Source organism: Neurospora tetrasperma, assembly GCF_000213175.1.
Source record: "Neurospora tetrasperma FGSC 2508 unplaced genomic scaffold NEUTE1scaffold_81, whole genome shotgun sequence".
Lineage (NCBI taxonomy): Eukaryota > Fungi > Ascomycota > Sordariomycetes > Sordariales > Sordariaceae > Neurospora > Neurospora tetrasperma.
Genome location: NW_009799179.1, coordinates 1,956,927 through 1,974,508, shown reverse-complemented (window position 1 = coordinate 1,974,508; position 17,582 = coordinate 1,956,927). Strand labels below are relative to the sequence as shown.

The window sequence follows — 17,582 nt, the reverse complement described above, 5'->3', positions numbered from 1 at the left end:
ATTCCTGAAGCCTGGCCGTTTCCACGCCGGTCTTGTGGAAAGGACGAAACAAGTGGAAATGACAGCCGGAAGAAATGAAATGTCTTGCTCCTCCTTGTAATATTTTCCCTCCCCCCTACAAGATCGGGAAGAAGAAAAAAGAAGCAAGAAAAAAGAAAGGAGAAAAAAGAAAAACAAAACCGACAATGGGACAGACCCGAAGTCGGAACCGGGCCTTTGAATGATTCTTTTGTCCTGACTTGTGTCTTTTATCTTTCCAGCGCTCCGGGCCGAAACTGCACTGTATTGGGTGCCCTTTGAGCACCTCCAGGGCTTTTTGGGCCCCTGTCGAGTGTGTTGTGGTGTGTGTTACACCCTACCTATAATTCCGAAAATCCGGGCCCCTCAGAAAGAGGTTCTCAGCATTCATGATGCTTCCTCCCTGCTCTCGGTGCCTCCCTTGCCCTGTCGTTTGGAAGGGAAGCGCACCGCGGACGGTGCCGTCGTTGCCGTGCCGGGCTGGGGTGATTTTCCTCACGTCACTGCGGTCTTGTAGACAGGCCAGAGGCTGGCCAATCAGAATGCATAAATGCCCCTGGTGCATACACCTTACCCGTTTGGGGCCGTTGCTGGCTTAGCTAGGCACCCTATGGAAGGAAGGTTGTAGTGTCGTTTCTTCTCTCCTCTTGTTTTCCAGACTAGCCGGCCAGTTCCAGCCAGTACGAGCCACAGTACCCTCAGCCGGTGGTGAAACACTGGGCGCAAAGCAGCAGGTCAACAGGAGGTCTTCATCCAGACCGGTCGTTTTGAGGTTCCTGTTGCTTGGTACCAACCTTAATATCTCGGCACCTGCCCATTCGCATGGACGCAATTCGCACGCTTCGGGTTTGGGCAACTCTCCGCCGCCTCGCTCGACTGCCTCCTTTGGGAATCTCTTCTGTTGTGTTGCGTGCGCGCCGCGGGGAACAGGGCCAAAGCAGTCGAGAAAAGGGAGCATGGCCCAGATGGCTTCATCCATTCCTCTCAATTCCCAATCCTTCCCCTCTCCCACTTGGTCCGACTGCCTGACGCCGTGAGGTGGTAGTGTCTGGCTGTCTGGCAGTATCCAGACCTAACCAGCCAAGCCAGTGTGCGCAGTGCCGGTTTTGCCAGTACAGTACATACAGCTATACTACTACCAAAGACATCGAGTTTATCCCACCAGCAGTCCGCCCTTGGGTTTTTTCGCTCCGACCCGACGCTTTGCATTAGGTATCTCTTTTGCATGCCTTCTTGCCCCCTTCGAATTGCTGTTTAACTGTTCCCCCCCACTCGTGGCCCACTCGTGGCCCAATCGTCAATTCATCTGCCCTTGTAGTCCCAATCCTCCAATTAGTTCCATCTCTCCCTTCAGCGGGTGTCTCTCTGTCCTTGTCGCCAGTAGTAGCAGCAGCAGCAGCAGCAGCAGCAGCAGCCCGTCGGCCGCTGTCTCACAGACACCGACACACCTCCGGGTCCCTAGGTTATCCCGGGGAATCGGGTCGCTGCCCCGACCTACCACAATACATGCCTTTTGTTCAGGCCCGAGTAACAAAACACCTGGCATCCATCCCATTTGCCCGCCGTCTCCATCATCCACTTGTCTGCATTGCTCGGCAGCACAACTAAGGTAGTTCCAGTTCCGCACTCTTGGGTCAAGCGTCTTGGGGCCGCTAAATTTCACACTGCCCCGCTAGCACCGGACACCAATCCAAGCCTTCCCTAGCGCTGGCGTCTTCTCACTTCCCGGTGATCAGCCAACGCTCCGCTTGCGAAATAAAGCTGATCCGGGTCTGGGGAAAGAGAGCCGAGAATGCGCTGGAACTACTAGCAGCTACAGTACACTACACTAGACTACTAGTAACGCTTCCATCCTCGTCCAGTCGCCCAGCATCCCCTCGCTGGCTCATTGATGGCTGTGGAGTCAGGGCCTCCTTACTAGAGGATTGCCATCCCCAACCCTTCTTGGGTGTCCACCATCTGGTCTCCATCCAAGCTCCATCTTTGTTTCTCCTTCCAACAAAACCAACCGACTCCCTCCCGTCCCTCTCGACCCTAGTCCCCTGGCATCAATCAGCCTTACAAGTATCATCCTCACACGCTTCAACAAGCTTCCCGCCGAGAGCCTGCTGCCTCACTCCACAATGGAGGCCCTCAACATGCTCGACTTTAGGTATTGCGGCCTTGTCCTTCGCCACAGCCTCGACATCTTCTACGACGCCTACGACGGTGAGCCGAGTCTTTTCGACGAGTTCAACCCCACCGAGCATGACGATGAAAGGTCAGTAAAACACGTGTGTCCGACCTTGGGCCACATGGCTGCAGACATTGACACGACGGACATTAATGTCACACAAAATTTCTCCTCCATCTGGATACAACGACCGCTATCCGATTCGACGCCGCCATTAAGCCCTGCTGTTTCACGAGAACCATTCCAGTTCCACGGCATCTGTCACAGCAATGATTCCTCCGATTCCAGGGCGCCTCTTTCCGGAGAACTTCTATGGAGCCTTGGCTCGCTTTCAGTTTTGGATGCATTTGTGAAGACGCCGGAGCGGTACGAACATGTCGCAGTTCCGCTGAGTTCTGATCTGTACATGGTGCGGGAGGAAGCATATGTCGACTACATTCCATGTCCAGGTTCTGGTCCAGGTTCGCCCGCCCTCAGCGTTTTGTCCGAAGCAGCCCTACCCGAAATTGTCGATGAGTTCCCCAAAATCGACGACAGCCGACCAGTGGTGACCGAAATTGAACCGGTTACGGAGGAGGAGACGAGCAAGGTTGAAATGGAAATGCCAAAGGTCGAACCACCCAAGGTTGAAGAGCGATCCATGTCTCTATCCAGTCAACCCGTTCAACCCAGTCAGACGCGCAATTGGCTTGCAACTGTTCTCGAGAAGAGACAAGCGACCCCCGAGAACGACAGTGCACCCGTGCTCACTAAGGTACAAGCCGCGTTTGATGAGGAGCAATTAAAGAAGACAGTGTATGTTTGGAGTACAATTTTTCGCTCAATGGGTAAAATGAAACTAACCCAGGGCACAGAAGGGAACATCGTCGTCACAACGAGCTCACCAAGCCGCGTCTCAACAAGCGCACCCGTGTGCGTTCCAGTGTACCGCCGCAAAGTCGCAAGAAGGCAAAGCATATGTCGGAGCACCCATCACCATCACCCTCACCCGCACCAGAATTTTCGCCATATCCACAATATTCGCTGCATCAAGTCTGGACTGGTTGAAGAAAAGGAAGTTGTCCACGAAAACCACCACCACCACTACCGAGAAAGTGAGCAAGGGGGGGAAGCAGCAACGGGGAAACTGGATCGAGTGTTGCCGCTACTCCCGTCTTCGACTCACGCCTGCACTTTGAAATGCGATATGGCGGAATTGGATACCGAGGTTCATCGAACCCCAGCACCAGCTCTCTGGATCGTCGTCTCAATCATCGGCAGCTTATAACGAAACCCGACATGAACATTCAACCTGCATCAGGCCGGGCCTCACAATCATTCGACTAGGCAGCCGAACGAACGACAGGATCTATTCACGCACTTCGGCCGTCATGGGCCACCAAACAACCATTGCCCCCCAATACACGGGAACGGGGTTTTGGGAATTTTCCGTCTGTTCGGATCCGTACAAAGCGATGACCGACACGACAGTTTTTGTGCCACATTATTATGCAGTTGGCATCAAGCAAACTCCTACGATCACTCATACAACCCACTTTTTGTATACAACACCGACTCGTTTTACAGTTGACTTCTTTTTTTGTTTCTGTTTTATCACAACGGATACCCCCTTTTTCTCGCATTTTGTATGATTCTAGTTTAGCGAGAAACAATTACTGTGTTATATCTTGGAATCGCTCGTTTACCCACTCACTCAGTCGCTTGCCTGCTTGCTGGCTCGCTTGTTCGCATGCACGCTAGCTAGCCGCGCGCTCATTTCTCGTCGTCATCATCATCATCATCATCATCCACAACACATCCTCTTTCTCCTACAGTTACTCAACATACTGTCTAGATGGGGCAATTCTTTGAAAGTATACGGTCGGTTAATCAAAGAAGTTTAGCATTAGCAGCATCCATCGTCATGAAAAATCGAAAAACGCAAAAACCCTGACGAATTGGTTGATCAATCTGCTGTACATTATTGCATTCAAAACCCGTGAGATATGCGTGAGACGTGTAAAATGAACTTTGCATGGTAGTCTACATGCTAGCAGTATTTCTCTTGTGACATTGGCACTTAAAAGTGAGAAAGAAACTTCAAAGGGGGTGCTTAGAGCGGTGAACTTCTTTCGCAACTGCCTGGATGGCCAGAATGGAATACTACTGAATGGAATACTGAATGGAACTGAAGAAGAAGAAATCCTCAAAACCGCCACATCTGCAAGCCTTTTTGACCAGCGAGCAAACACACATTGGCGGCACATATGTAATGGTTACTTTACTGGAGCGGGAATGCACTCCCCTTCGATTTACCATCTCGCATCAGTGCAGTTCAGCACATGGCAACAGGGCAACAGGGCAACAGGACTACAGGACGCACAGATGGAGACCAATAAACACCGTGAACATGGTAGATACCGTGAACAAAGCCTACTACACTAGGCATGGAATAGGGAGAACCCAGAGCCTGAAGAAGACTATGTAACTACCTACAACACTAGAGAGGATTAGGTAGACTAGCGTTCTGCTTAGCAATGCATAACTCAGCAGCTCCGACGACCGACCACAATGACCGTACGAAGTTGAAGCCTTGTCCTTGTGTGAAAAAAGCGTGCACAGCACAGCCAGTGCATAATTTGCATTGCCTGCCTGTCCGGCTCCCGGTGGCGATGGTGTTCTAGAAGCTGATGTACTATGTAGTGCTGCATGATTCGTGGAATCAACGATGGGTATCAAGGGTGTCGGAGTCTCCAGGATTACACTACTGGAGGAGGTAAGGAGAGTTGAACGCCAAGAGAGCTGAGAGCGGAAAGTGTGGATGTGGATTGGGAGGCTGGGTGTGTTTGCTACAGTGTTTGCAACTTGATTGGTCTGTGTACTAGAACAGCTGAACTGGACGGTGCGGTGCGTGAGAGGCCAGAGAGCGAACTAAAGTGCGCGGGATTGGTTCCGGATTGGCAGGATTCATCCGCTCTGCCTTCTGATTTGGGAATACACTGCGTTGTGGTCTCTTTTGTTTTCATTTGAGGCTGTACTACCAGCAGCCCAGTCCAGTAGCGATTTCTTCAGAATCTGGCACCTTCGGAGTTTCTCTCGAAAAATGGAAGACGTCATTGTAAGACAACGAAGCAGTCGAATACCTACAGGGAGGTACTCGAAAGACAGTGAAGACAGCAGCGGAATGAGTGGGAGTGATGTTTTTGTCACAGTGTAAGCAAGTCGAGTCCGAAAGAGCCGATATGTTTGCCTAACAATCCGATGCTGCAGCAGGACGACGGCTGACGGGAGTCCCGTCTGTAAGGGCTGTGATGTTGTGCAACAAGACAAATCGATCGGTCGGGAATTTGGGAGAAAAGGAGAAAAATGATGCTTGGAAGAGAAGAGTACGGGAACCGCACCCGGGACAAGCACAATGGTGTGTTTGCGATGTCGAATGGGTACCTCGGAGACTCACGGACCGAAGATTCTGTAATGCCAGTTCACCGGTCTCGACCAGTCTTTGATTGTCTTTGCGTCGCGGGAACTACACCCGGCGTCAACTCACTAACATTGGTTTGCATCCTTCACCGTCCTGAAGAATGGACAATTTCGGACATTTTTCCATGTCGGTAGCATATGAGACTTGAGACTCGGAATAGGAGGCGAAATAGGCAGGTGTCGATACGGGAACTCCCGAAACCAAGCGAGCGGTCTGGTGTGTGCATTTTGTCCAACTGAGACTGCTCTGTTTCGGTTCCTGGATGTCTCAAATGTTCCTTGTGTGTCTTAAGTATGTTTATCAGGGCAGCAGGGAAACCCGAGTATGCCTATAGGAAGAAATCCCGAAAATGAGACGGGAGCTGCACCCGGTAACTTGCCTATCTTGCAAGTAAATCATCTGCTCGAAATGATGTTGCTGCCAGTGGGTGTCTCGGTCCGTGTTGAGCGCTGAACGGGGAATCGGACCCAAGCACCTACCGGGCTAACTCGGGCGCAGCGGGCCAGCTGCTAAGAAAAAAGCGGAGTTCGGGAACTGCACCCGAACCCGACGAGGTGTCACCCGGACCCGGACCCGGCTGGGCAAGCTACTGCGCGGTAAGTCAGGCACGGTAAAACACGGTGAGGTCGATGACGCAAAGGCGGCCAAAAATACATATGCAGCGCTTGGCACATGTCGATCTTTTGCTGCTATGTGGGCTTTGATGGATTTGCTTCGTCGAAACCTGGTCGCCTCTAAGGTCAGTCTTGTGCACTACTACACGACATTTCCACAATCCGATGGCCGTTGATTCCTTATCAGAATGTTAGCAATTGGAATCCATTCAACAATGACCTTTGTTGACTCGTTTATCTCCTTCCAAAACCCGCGCATCCCATCCACCGGCCTCTCGCCCGACTCCGGCCAATCAGATTTTCTCAACAGTCATAATCATCCCACAACCGTTGGATGAGCAGATGAGACAGAGATACCTTCAGGCCTCGTTGATTGAAGGCCTGGATATCACTTTACCCCTTTCAGGCAAGCACCAAAGCTGATCTGGTGGTTCGAGGGAAATGGTACGATGGAGATATGCTTCAACGTTCCCGAGGTATATCCGGTGACGGGCCTGAGGATGGTCGGAGGGTTAGAGGGCGCAGAAGGTGCCGGGCGGTAGATGAAACGGTAAATTTCCTGATGGACGACTGACCAGAACCACAAAAGAAGTTGCTTCCTTGCTGGACCTTGATTGCATCGAAGACGACGAGACGGACGAGTGGGTACCGGAGTGGGATGGCTGCGCGTCCTTCGAATTATCTGCTATGATGGTACACATTGTTTATCTCCTCGTTACCTAACACACTGACTCTCGGCGGTTTGCGCCGGCGTATAAGGCTGTTCGAAATTCTACAATGGTTGGAAGCGGAAAGACGGCATCACGGGCCGCTTGAAACTGAAATGAAAATGAAAGTGACACACTGTCCGGGGCAACCTACGCAACATCGACGGGTGCCTCTGGTGGTGGGGAGAAGGAACAGGATAAGCCGTGCCGGCGATGGTTGCATTGAATCGCTGTAAGTCCCTGAATTTAGGGTACGGACTTGGAAAAGGGACCCACTCAGTGGTTCGTTTGGACTTCATGATGCGGGTGTGTGGTGCTTCGAGTGCAGTGATGAAGAAATCAACTCGAGGTCGTGATTGTGAAAGAAAAGAATTTGGAATGGAGAACAGTCTCTCCAGACGAAGGGATCAGATCTTGTTTCTCAATGCACTCTTCTCCAGCTACATTGGCCGAATGCTCTTTCCGAAGGCCCCCAACTTTATCTTCATCTCCATTTTGTTTGTGGCAGGCACGAGTGTCATGGCTGCCATTGTCGGCACTTGTAAGACACTCATCATTATTTTGTGCAGTAAAGAACGACCAGCAAGGTGGCTCCTTCGACATTATGCTTCACTCATATGTCTTCCTATTTTTTTGAGCGTCGTCATCTTTTGCACCACACATACCTATGTGATCTAGCAAAAGACCGCTCCAAACCACTCCGATGCAATGACCCCTTTCGATCCAACGAACCGGACAAACCCAAACACCAGGGCATCTAAGAGTTCACCTACCCAACCATAACATTGCCCCCAGCCCTATCACCACTGTCATCGCCCATCTCCAAATTACCATATCAATCTTAGACACCTCCCTCACCCCCTCCTCCCCCTGTCTCTTCTTCTGCTAAGCAGCCGCCATGCTGTAATGATGAAAAATCTATAAGCTAGACGAGGTCTCAAGGATGATGACCTCCAGGCCATCGAAAGAAAGGCATGAGTTGCCGTCCAAGCAGGGTAACAGGGCTTGAGCCGAGGTGGACATAATCATCTACCTGAGAATTGCATGCACATTCTGTTTTTGAGGCTTTTGTTCCTGATCTGATTGATGAGAGTTGGGCAGACCGCCGTCATTGCCGTCGCGTCTCCTGATGCTAGGAAGACGATAGTTGCTATCCATGGTCTTTCTGCTTCCGAAAAAGGGTTGATATGTTTGACGAACAGCTGAGTGCGCGATACATTCAGCCAAACAGAAAGTTTATGATACTCGCATATGTGCTCACAAGCTTACCTTTCCCCAGTTTATGTGGTCGTAACTGAAGCGATTGTCACAGATGGCAGACTTCAGCACGTATGGCTTGCGGGAAGTAGTTTTGTATAAGCTGTTCGTAGGCCGCTAAAGTATGAAGGTTATACCTTATACTTTTGATTTCTAGGGACTTGAATGACAATCAATATATGAAAAACAACTACTGTTCTGTAAACATGGATCATCTGCTAGACAACGCTTGTTGCGACTCAGGGTTTCCCGCTTCGTAAATAACACAGAAAACAGGACGAATTAACCAAAGCAAAAGGAGGCAGCTCGCGCATCGAAAAGCATATGTATCGTATCCCAAAAAGCGTTGGTCGTCAAAATAACCATCACGGCTTATAAGCCCTGGACATAAGGAATCCTAGCATCATCCGCCTTTGTACCACAGATGTTAGTATCTTGATCGTTCTTCAGGAATCTCATTTAGGATTAACCTACCGCCACCACAGCCTCCTCCTCCTCCTCCTCCCCCTCCTCCTCCGCATCCACCACCCCCTCCGCACCCGCCGCCGCCGCCGCCGCAGGCACTACCGCTAGCACCACCGCCGCATCCCTAAGCAAAGAGAATCTGTTAGCATTTGATGAACAAGCAGAGCTTCTTCCTGCACCAACTGGCACGCATATAGAATGACTTACCCCACCACATCCCTAGACGAATCCACGTTAGCATCACGTCCATCATCATCATAGGAGTAAGGATAACTTACCCCGGCACCACCACAACCACCCGCAGCAACGCCTCCTCCGCATGTGCCCGCAGCACAAGCCCCATTGGCTCCGGTCCCACAGCCGGCAATAGATCCCGGATCCCAACCGTAGTAGAGGCCCGGGGTAAACCAAATGGGGTACATGTAGGGCCCAGCCATGTAGTACGGGTATCCCCAGTGGTCATAGTACGCAGCATCCCGAGGCGGCATAGTTCTGCCCTTCTTCTCGGCACGTTTCTTGGCTTTGGCGTATGCGTCGTCCAGTCTCTTCTGGTGAAGGGCAGCGAGTTGAATGCGCACACGGTTCTGAATGGTTAGATTAGGCTGTGAAGGATCGACGTGTAGCATCACGGCGTTGTGAGAAGAAATGTGGGCAGACTTGTCGGGTGGGCAGAGCTTGGCTTTTTCGGAGGCGTGGAAAGCTTCGGCAACTGCGAGGAAGTTGGTCAGTGATTTAGACTTTGTTTGAGGGACCGGACCGGAAAAACACGGGAATACATACTTTTCTCTGACTTGGAAACACCCAGCACTTGACCAAGTGAGTTCACGTGCGAGGTCCGAATAGCTAGGAGACGGGTGATGTTATGGTCAGAATCGAGAAACGAGGAACTCGAGCGGCTGGTTGGCGGGTCCAACTTACATTCGCAGTACCAACAAGTGCACTCGCTGTACACCTCTCCATATGTATCCTGGTACTCCTTGCTGGTCCATTCAAATTGCTCACTCAATCTCCCTTCCTCAACCTTGTCGTCATGATCGATGAACTTGTCGGTTGTCTTGATACTGTACTCGTAGTATTTGCTCGGGCTCAACTGATGCGTGTGCCAAGCGAGATCGATATCCAGGGTAGGGACTGCCATTTTGGTTGGATTCTTCTGCATTATGGTGAAGAAACGGGAATATTTGAGCAGAAGACGCTTCATGGTGTCGGTTGCCGACGGACTGTGAAGCCAGTCGATCTTGTACATCTTTTCAATAAAGATGCCCTGGCGCACAACGGCGCCAGCCAGATCGAGTGCAAAGGGGCTGAAGTTCTCCCAATAATGACCCATCATTTTTCGTATGCTGAGCTTACTGGCACGGCCAACCTTGTATGCAGCGCTCCTGGGATTCGAGTAATTGTTGATCTCCCTCAGCCATGTGCTGTTCCCAAGAATGGCTTCGATTTCGACACGAATGTCTTGCATGGTAGGGTTCGGACTGGAGGTCATGAGCGTAATCACCTTTGTCCGAATAGAGTTGCATCCGCTTTTGAGAAGACGGTTGGGAAAGGTGCGAGGGTAGATGGACCTTTCAGGCTCAGGCGGCACTATCGCGGGTCTCCCGTTTGTAGGTTCCAGTACGGTTCCTGGAATTGGCCGGTTTGCAGGCCCCAGCAGGGCCTCGACGTCTTTGACAAACTTGAAAGCACAAAGGAGTTCCTTACAGATAGTAATATCACAGCCTTTGCATGTGTGTAGAAGGTTGCCGTCACCATAGCCAGTGCCGGTAAGGTCCAGTGGTTCAGCTTGATTATGGAAGTTTTCAGGCCGAGAGCATGTTGTCCAGGGAATTGACAATTTGGTGTTGCATTTGGGGCATTGCAATTCTTTGACCAGTGGATCGGATTGATTGTCCCAAGAGAGGCCGGTCTGCTTCGTCCATCGAGCCTTGCACTGATCCGTTACATTGTAGCTGAAGTCGGAGTCGATGGCCGCGTTGACCAAATGCCACGGAAGTCCTCTATTCCAGAAGCCTCTCAAGCCAGCTAGCATGGCATCTTCAAGGAAGGCTCGGGGGTTGAGCATGTGGGTATGCCAGACCATCAATACGTCTGTGCAGAATCAGTATCAACAGGAAGAGCTAGGTAATCCCAGAACAATTCTGGAGGAGAGTCTGTGACATACCAAGAGGAGGTAGCTTGTCCTCGCTCCAATCAAAAGTAGCACTGTCATCCGTAGGAAATGTCTGGTATCCAAAGGATGTATCTTCCTCCATGTCCTTTTCCGTCAATGGCTGACTGCCAGGCAGCGATTTCCACCACGCCTCGTATCTCTGGGTAGCTCTCGCGAGGAACAAGGCCCATCGCTTCTCGCGGATCTTGCTGAGATTCTCGAGTGTCTTCTTGGCAGCGTTGTCGGCGTCTTCCAGTAGGTTCTTGTCAAGGGGCTTCTTGGAATCAGAAGGGGTTTTCTTCTTATCGGCATATGTGTGTTCAAGGTGGTTGAGAGGCCCGGCAAGGGAGTCCCACAGTCCCCAAAGGCCATCTGTATAGCCGACCTCTTCCTTCATGGACTGGATGGCGAACAACAGCTTCAAATGGGCAAGACAGGTATCGACAGTTGGATCGGAAGCCGCGTTGGAAAGGCTTAGTTGATCAAAGGCCGCTGTCAAGTTCGCCGTGGCCGACTCGTCTACGGTGGTGTAGGCTGGGGGCGGTGCGAGGTTGCCATCGCTTTCTTGTCCGTCGGTCTCATTGCTGATTGCAGTGCTTTCCGTCGCCGATGAGGTTCGGCGACCCAGTCTCCCGAAGATGGATAAGCGGCGAGACATGGTGGACTGGGACCTGTCCGTTCAAAGAGATGGTTGAATTCCACAAGTACACCGCCAGTCTTGTTTGATCTTTCCAGTCAGGTCGATGGTCGGTTAAAGGTTGACCGTTATTCAGAGCTAGGTAAGGTATCGTGATGGTTGGCGGGGAAGAAGCATATTATAGTAGTTTGGGAAGTCGACGTTGAGCTGACAGTGGACGTTACAGCACATGGTACCCTTCCCCAGTACGTAGCCCGTGTACTACCGGCTGTCGATTGCAGATCCCCGCGATTAGGTGGCTTCCATTCCCTTGGGCTCTACCCCAGAGCTCCACTCTTCCGCTTTGACCCACAGGGCACCCGACATCGTACGGCCGAAGGGTCCAGACAAAGGGTCCCGTTGGGCACCCAGGGTAGCGGTACTTGACCACAAATGGACTCGGTAAACTCGAGTGCGACTCAGCGAAATAGAAGGTGCATTTCATAATTCATGGTCATCAATGGAGGAATCCGATTCTTATGGTACTTTCCAAATTCGACACCGACAGTAACCGACAGTAAGCCTCGGTGGCGTTTACGGCTAGGTCCATATCTCTCAGCCTCTTAAACTTGAGAGTGATCTAAGTGGCTTGTGGCTTGACAATTGCTTTGCCATTTCTAGCGACCTAACAGGCAGCAATCAAACGCACGGGATGCGGGTGAGATGGGGTCACATTTGGCCATCACACGACGCGACGGAGTCAAGCTCAGCCCCGAAAGGCAACCTCAACCTCACTCCCCGTTCTTGCAATTGCTCCTGGCCTTCTACAAGGTTCTCGTCAACGGCAGGCTCAACGTAAAGACGCGCTCTTAGTTCTAGAAGGCGGGAGCAGTGGAAGGCTTGCAATCTCTGTCCGGTTTTCCTGTCGTTTCCCCAGCTCTGCTCTTCCCAATGGGTAAGACATGAGGCCAGAGTACCCAACGTGCCTCGGCTTTACCAGAACATTTCGGATTGTTGATTTCAACAGCCGTGTGGCAGTGCCATTCACTATCATCAACCCAGCGGCCCATCAAAGATAGGTGAGGGAGCAATGGAGCTCCACTTGACAACGTATCATTCCACCCACACATTGAAGAGCCAGGGCTGACGAGAACCTTCAGCATCAGATCGCCAAAAGGTTTCGATGATAAAGCAAGATACCAATGTCTGTGCTAGGTGCAGGTGATGCGTCGTTCATCACAACCACAAAGGCACTCGAAACCCCTCAAAACCGGGGGCGATGACCCAAGAACACAAGGACATCCAAATGACAGAGACAATATGCCTCGGGCACGACATATGCTGCCGCTATCATCTAGCTCAACTCGGATGTGGCATTTAATACAATAACACATTTCCGTGATATTTGGTGTCCGATTCGGCTCGTCGATCACCAGGGCCGAATTAGTATATCGTGTATCATCAACAGATATTAACCTACGGCTACTATTACATCAAGTGAGAGTGCTTCTGCGTCTGGTTTAGGGAGACAGCAACGTGGGATCAAGCAAGCTAGTGCTTTAAAACATGGACAAACCAACTCACATCCCCAGCAAACCCCGAACTACCGGTGTCTACTCAGACTTTCCAATTGAATGGATGTTGCTATTCAACAAGCGGTTCTAGTACCTGTTGTTCATCCAGCTGTGTTGGTACAAGCAGTCGCCCAGAGCAAGCGCCTGAGCCCTGTGTTCGCAAGTCAATCAAAGCTCTCAGGTCATATAGGCTCATATAAACGACGGCCTACTCTAGTAAGGTGGCTCTAGAGTATGAAGCACACTGGCAATCTGGAATGGGAAGATGCACCATGAACTTAAGATCAGTATCCATCCGTCTTATATCTGGTACTACCGGTAGTTTTCGAACTCCGCAACCAAGAAATATCCCTCAGTGCCCGTCACGTCTAAGATAGCGATGCCAAGCGGCTCATGATCAATTCCTCAACTTACAGTGAAGGGGCATTAAGGCAACGTGGACGGCGTTGTGAGGGCAAAGAAAGTAAAGTGGCTTCTAGGAAGATTCTCAAGGTTTCGGCCAAAGCCTTGCCTCCATCATAGCATCGACATGCCTGGGACAGTTTTCCATCTCATGCTGGCAGCCATCTACTACGCGGACCTTGATCCGTCTCATTCGCTTTACCATGGCGAAGGTTCAATGCTTCTGAGGCTGTTCACGGACCTGCGGGCTGTTCACGCCGAACACCTATTCACTCGCACGCAAACCTGCGGACAGCACAGATGTTCGCATCGAGAACCTGCAGGTTTAATCCTCGCATATGAATAAACATGCCCGGACCTCCTAGTACTTAAATTCCACCTGTTTTATATGCCACACGCACATTCATTCCCCTTATAAATAATCGACACCGCGACTTTTCGTTATTGCCGCCTCGGATACCACTTGTGATCACGATACAAGTCAAGAACACCCACAGTCATCGAAATCTCTATCAGGATTACAAGTATCTAGCCATGACACCAAAATCTGTGCTCTACCGTCTACTCACGGACGAGCCCGACTACGAGGGCATCGTCAACAATTTCATCGATCATGTGCGATGTCGTCCGGAGGAGAGTCAAGCGTAAGTCAGAAATTCGGAGCATCTATCTGGTTGACTATCGTGTTCATGGCTAACACTCGTGGCACTAGCAGAGGACAATCTGTTCCCTCCCTAACCCCATTGCCCGATCTCGAGTGGCTTTCTCTAAATCACACTCTAAATCACACAAACCAACCGTCCAGCACGGCCAACTCGGTCAGAAATGGAAAGCTTCACGAGCGATTTTCCCTCTTTGTAATGCTACCGGCCGAGCTCCGACAAAAGATCTGGAAGATGTCGGTCGATCCAGTTCTGGTCACCGGTTACCTCACAGCCCCTCGAGGTCTGATCAGCAATTCCGTGGTGCTAAGCAACTACACCGGTCCCGGAAACCGCTCATTCCTGGGAACTCGAGACCACTACCAGGAAATCAGACTTTTCCAAATCAACCGGGAGAGCCGCGAGTTGGCTTTTGCGTACTGGGGAAGCCCACTGCCATCGTCAAAAGGGGAGCTTCCCGCCTATTTGTTCAACACACACACGGACACCCTGGCCATCCAGCTGAGCTACTCGCACCTCTCTCGCAACAGAACTGCAAGATCTAATGTCATCTACGAGTCTTCACCCTGGCAGGGAATAGGTCGACCCGAGGTCGCTGCCCAGGCGCCTACTGCCATGCTGAGCCGAATTCACCGGATCGAGCTCCAGCTCGACCGCGTCGAGGACCTGCAACCCGGCGGCTATGACTGGACCCGCCCTGGTGCGACCAACCCATTCACATTTCTCTTCCATTTCCGCAACCTCCGCCACCTCAGCTTCGTCTTCCGCCGCCCCCGACTCATCGACATTCCGCAAACCACAGAAGGAATAACCGTGATCAATGTAAATCGTGTCTTGCCAGTCACTGAAGCCGTCAAGCTCTACGACTACTACCACCTCGAGACCATCCAGTGCCTTCACAGCTTTGTTCGCCTCTTCCAGAACCCCAGCACGCAGGACGAAGCCAAGACGGCGCTGCGCAACCTCCGCACCATCAGCATCACGGCCAATCCGATGTCCCTGAGACTCGATCCGTATTGGCTTCCCAACCGGCACATGCACGCACGCATAGCCAAGATTCCCAAGGGCGCGTCGCCGCTTGCTTGTGCGAATGACAATAACAGTTTGGAGGTGGTGAGCCCGGTTGTCCCTGGTAACCTAGGCTCAAATGGGTCCATGCTTGAGGTTAATGATCTGGTTTGGGCTGTTTATAACGCTATGGAATCGGCGTTAGCCGAAGCCGGACCCGGGGGCGTCGCTGCCCCTCCGGAAGATGAAGATGGCTCTACCTTCTCTGCATAGTCGGACATGTCCTAATCTCATGAAAGGGTGGATGAGTAAAAGGAGAGGGGGGGGGAATACTGACCAAGGAGATTCATAAGACAATTAATCCCGAGCAGATCACAGTGGTGGTTCTATGGAGATATCTATTCAGAGACGAGAGTATGAGTCTACAGGGTGTTATTAAGAAAGGGAAGAAGGAAAATACCCCACTTGAAGAGGACGGCGATAGAGAAAACTGTAGGATTGAGACTGGAATGTTGAGCAGTGCAGGTTCATAATTAACCTATCAGAACGATCTACCTTTTGGTGTTCAAGAAGCGGACATTTCTCTGTATACCTTATACTTAGTGCTTGTATATAGTAGCTTCTAAAATTACCGTACGCTATTATTACTACCGGCAATCTAATTATTGCCGGCAGCTAATTGGTTAGAGCGCTGCCTGCCGCGGGTCCGTAGACCCGCCGGCGGCCGTCCTCATAAGGCCAGCCTTCTAGGCACTCGGCTATACTTCTCTTCCTTTCTCCTTCGTACAATTACGTATATTCATATTTACTATCTACCCTTTGCCCGTAATAAAAATATAGGTTATTAGTAGAATAAAAATTCCCGTTGCGTTGAGGGGGTTCAATTTTACTATTTATAAAATCTACTAGTATAATAATAAGAAAGTATAGTTTATAATAACGATTATAGAGAATTAGTATAGGGATTTCTATATCTATTTTGAACGTACGAAACCGGGCCAGCCTTGCCTCCTTTTACTGAATAACTTTATTACTTATAAGGCTGCCCTCGAGCTTCAACCCCCTCCTCCCTATATTAAAGTTATATTTATCCTCCCTAATAATATATTACAATTTCAACCGTTGGACTAGGGTATTATTACTAGCTTTAAGCAGCATTATAGGAAGGAATTCTTAAAGTAGATTATCAATACCATTAATAACAATCCTAGTCTTAATCCCATTAAAGAGATAAACTTCGGTCTTACCTTACTATAAATATTATAAGCTTAATATAATAATCTCCATTCTAATACTATAGCTATTTATTAGAGAAAGTCTACTATATTAGGAGTTACTTAATTAACCTAATTAACCCAATTAACCCAATCAACCTAACTCTCTATTCAACAACAACCGAATAGAGTTATTAATCTCTTCAACCAAGCTGCAGTATTATTGAACGTTATAGACCGTTCAACTATAGCTATTAATAATTTTCTAAATCCTATTGAAGAGTATAAATCCCTAGAAGAGGATATTAATCCTAATATTATACTAGAATTAATAATTACTGGGTTTAAAGACCTCTATATAGACAGGGGTAGCCAATCTAATTCTAATAAGGAACTTTACTTCCTACCTTCAATTATTACCCCCAAGCTGGCCATCAATTATATTAATGAGTTGGTAACTATGCTCAATACTATAGATCTTGGTGATGCTGATGATATACGTGGGATACGTAAGCTCAAAAGGAAACTGGAAAAGGATATTAAAAGTAGGAGAGAATAATAGACTCTCGATGGCTGGCTGGGAGTCAAAGAAAGCGCTTGAAATTATCTCGATATCATTCATTTTGCGGTAGATTTACTAGTAAATCGATGTTCTGGTGGTACGGCCCGTGCACCCTACCCTAGTATGAGCAACCCCCCCTGTTCCAACAACCCCTTTGCCCAGATTTTTGGGGTTGTTGGAACAGGGGACCCGACTGTACAGCACAAATCCTGCCTGGGGTCTTGGCTTCCCGAGGTTCCATCACGGCTTGACTTGGCAGCAGCCCAACCTGAAAGTCTGGATATGATGGCAATCACGAAGATCCGGTGCGCCCAAAATAGCAAGAGAAACCACAAAAGTGAGGTGCTTAGTGCCACTTTAGTAGAGCGCTATCATGATTCGGTACAACGCTTATCCCCCCCCCTCACCTCGTCCTCTTCGCTCGAGCCGGATAAAGTGACTGTATGCCTCGCTAATGTGACGGATCTCTAACCCAAAGGAGAAGACCACAGCCATAGTCCCACATTCAATCCCATATGTCATGTGAATGTCAGCCACGCTGTAATCTCTACCAAAGTGGACATGGACGTGACATTTGTATAAGATTTCCACGTTGCCGCGGCGGGTGCGTTATTGCCAGTAAGATCAATAACGGCGGCGAAGGGGGTACGCAGTGGAGGGTATTGACTACCTATAAAGCGCTGAATCTAAGCGGTGTT

The 17,582-nt window shown here is 50.1% G+C and overlaps 4 protein-coding genes across 4 annotated transcripts; 3 read left to right on the top strand and 1 right to left on the bottom strand.

The window, feature by feature from the left end:
• Nucleotides 1-1,609: 1,609 nt before the first annotated feature.
• NEUTE1DRAFT_89634 (uncharacterized protein) lies at nt 1,610-3,348 on the top strand (the record flags this gene model as incomplete). The annotated part of the gene is made up of 2 exons (XM_009857188.1): nt 1,610-2,986; nt 3,046-3,348. 2 exons carry the CDS (start codon nt 2,142-2,144, stop codon nt 3,236-3,238), a joined length of 1,038 nt encoding a protein of 345 aa, XP_009855490.1.
• On the top strand, nt 3,346-3,796 carry NEUTE1DRAFT_118563 (uncharacterized protein; the record flags this gene model as incomplete). Its single annotated transcript, XM_009857187.1, has 1 exon — nt 3,346-3,796. A coding segment is annotated over one exon (234 nt), but the record flags the coding sequence as incomplete, so codon positions are not given.
• A 4,805-nt stretch (nt 3,797-8,601) lies between these two features.
• Nucleotides 8,602-11,504, bottom strand: NEUTE1DRAFT_53778 (uncharacterized protein; the record flags this gene model as incomplete). Its single annotated transcript, XM_009857186.1, has 8 exons — nt 8,602-8,663; nt 8,713-8,818; nt 8,902-8,913; nt 8,973-9,403; nt 9,475-9,501; nt 9,613-10,172; nt 10,263-10,785; nt 10,859-11,504. 8 exons carry the CDS (start codon nt 11,502-11,504, stop codon nt 8,602-8,604), a joined length of 2,367 nt encoding a protein of 788 aa, XP_009855488.1.
• A 2,468-nt stretch (nt 11,505-13,972) lies between these two features.
• Nucleotides 13,973-15,381, top strand: NEUTE1DRAFT_125484 (uncharacterized protein; the record flags this gene model as incomplete). Its single annotated transcript, XM_009857185.1, has 2 exons — nt 13,973-14,082; nt 14,244-15,381. 2 exons carry the CDS (start codon nt 13,973-13,975, stop codon nt 15,379-15,381), a joined length of 1,248 nt encoding a protein of 415 aa, XP_009855487.1.
• Between the last annotated feature and the right edge of the window lie 2,201 nt (nt 15,382-17,582).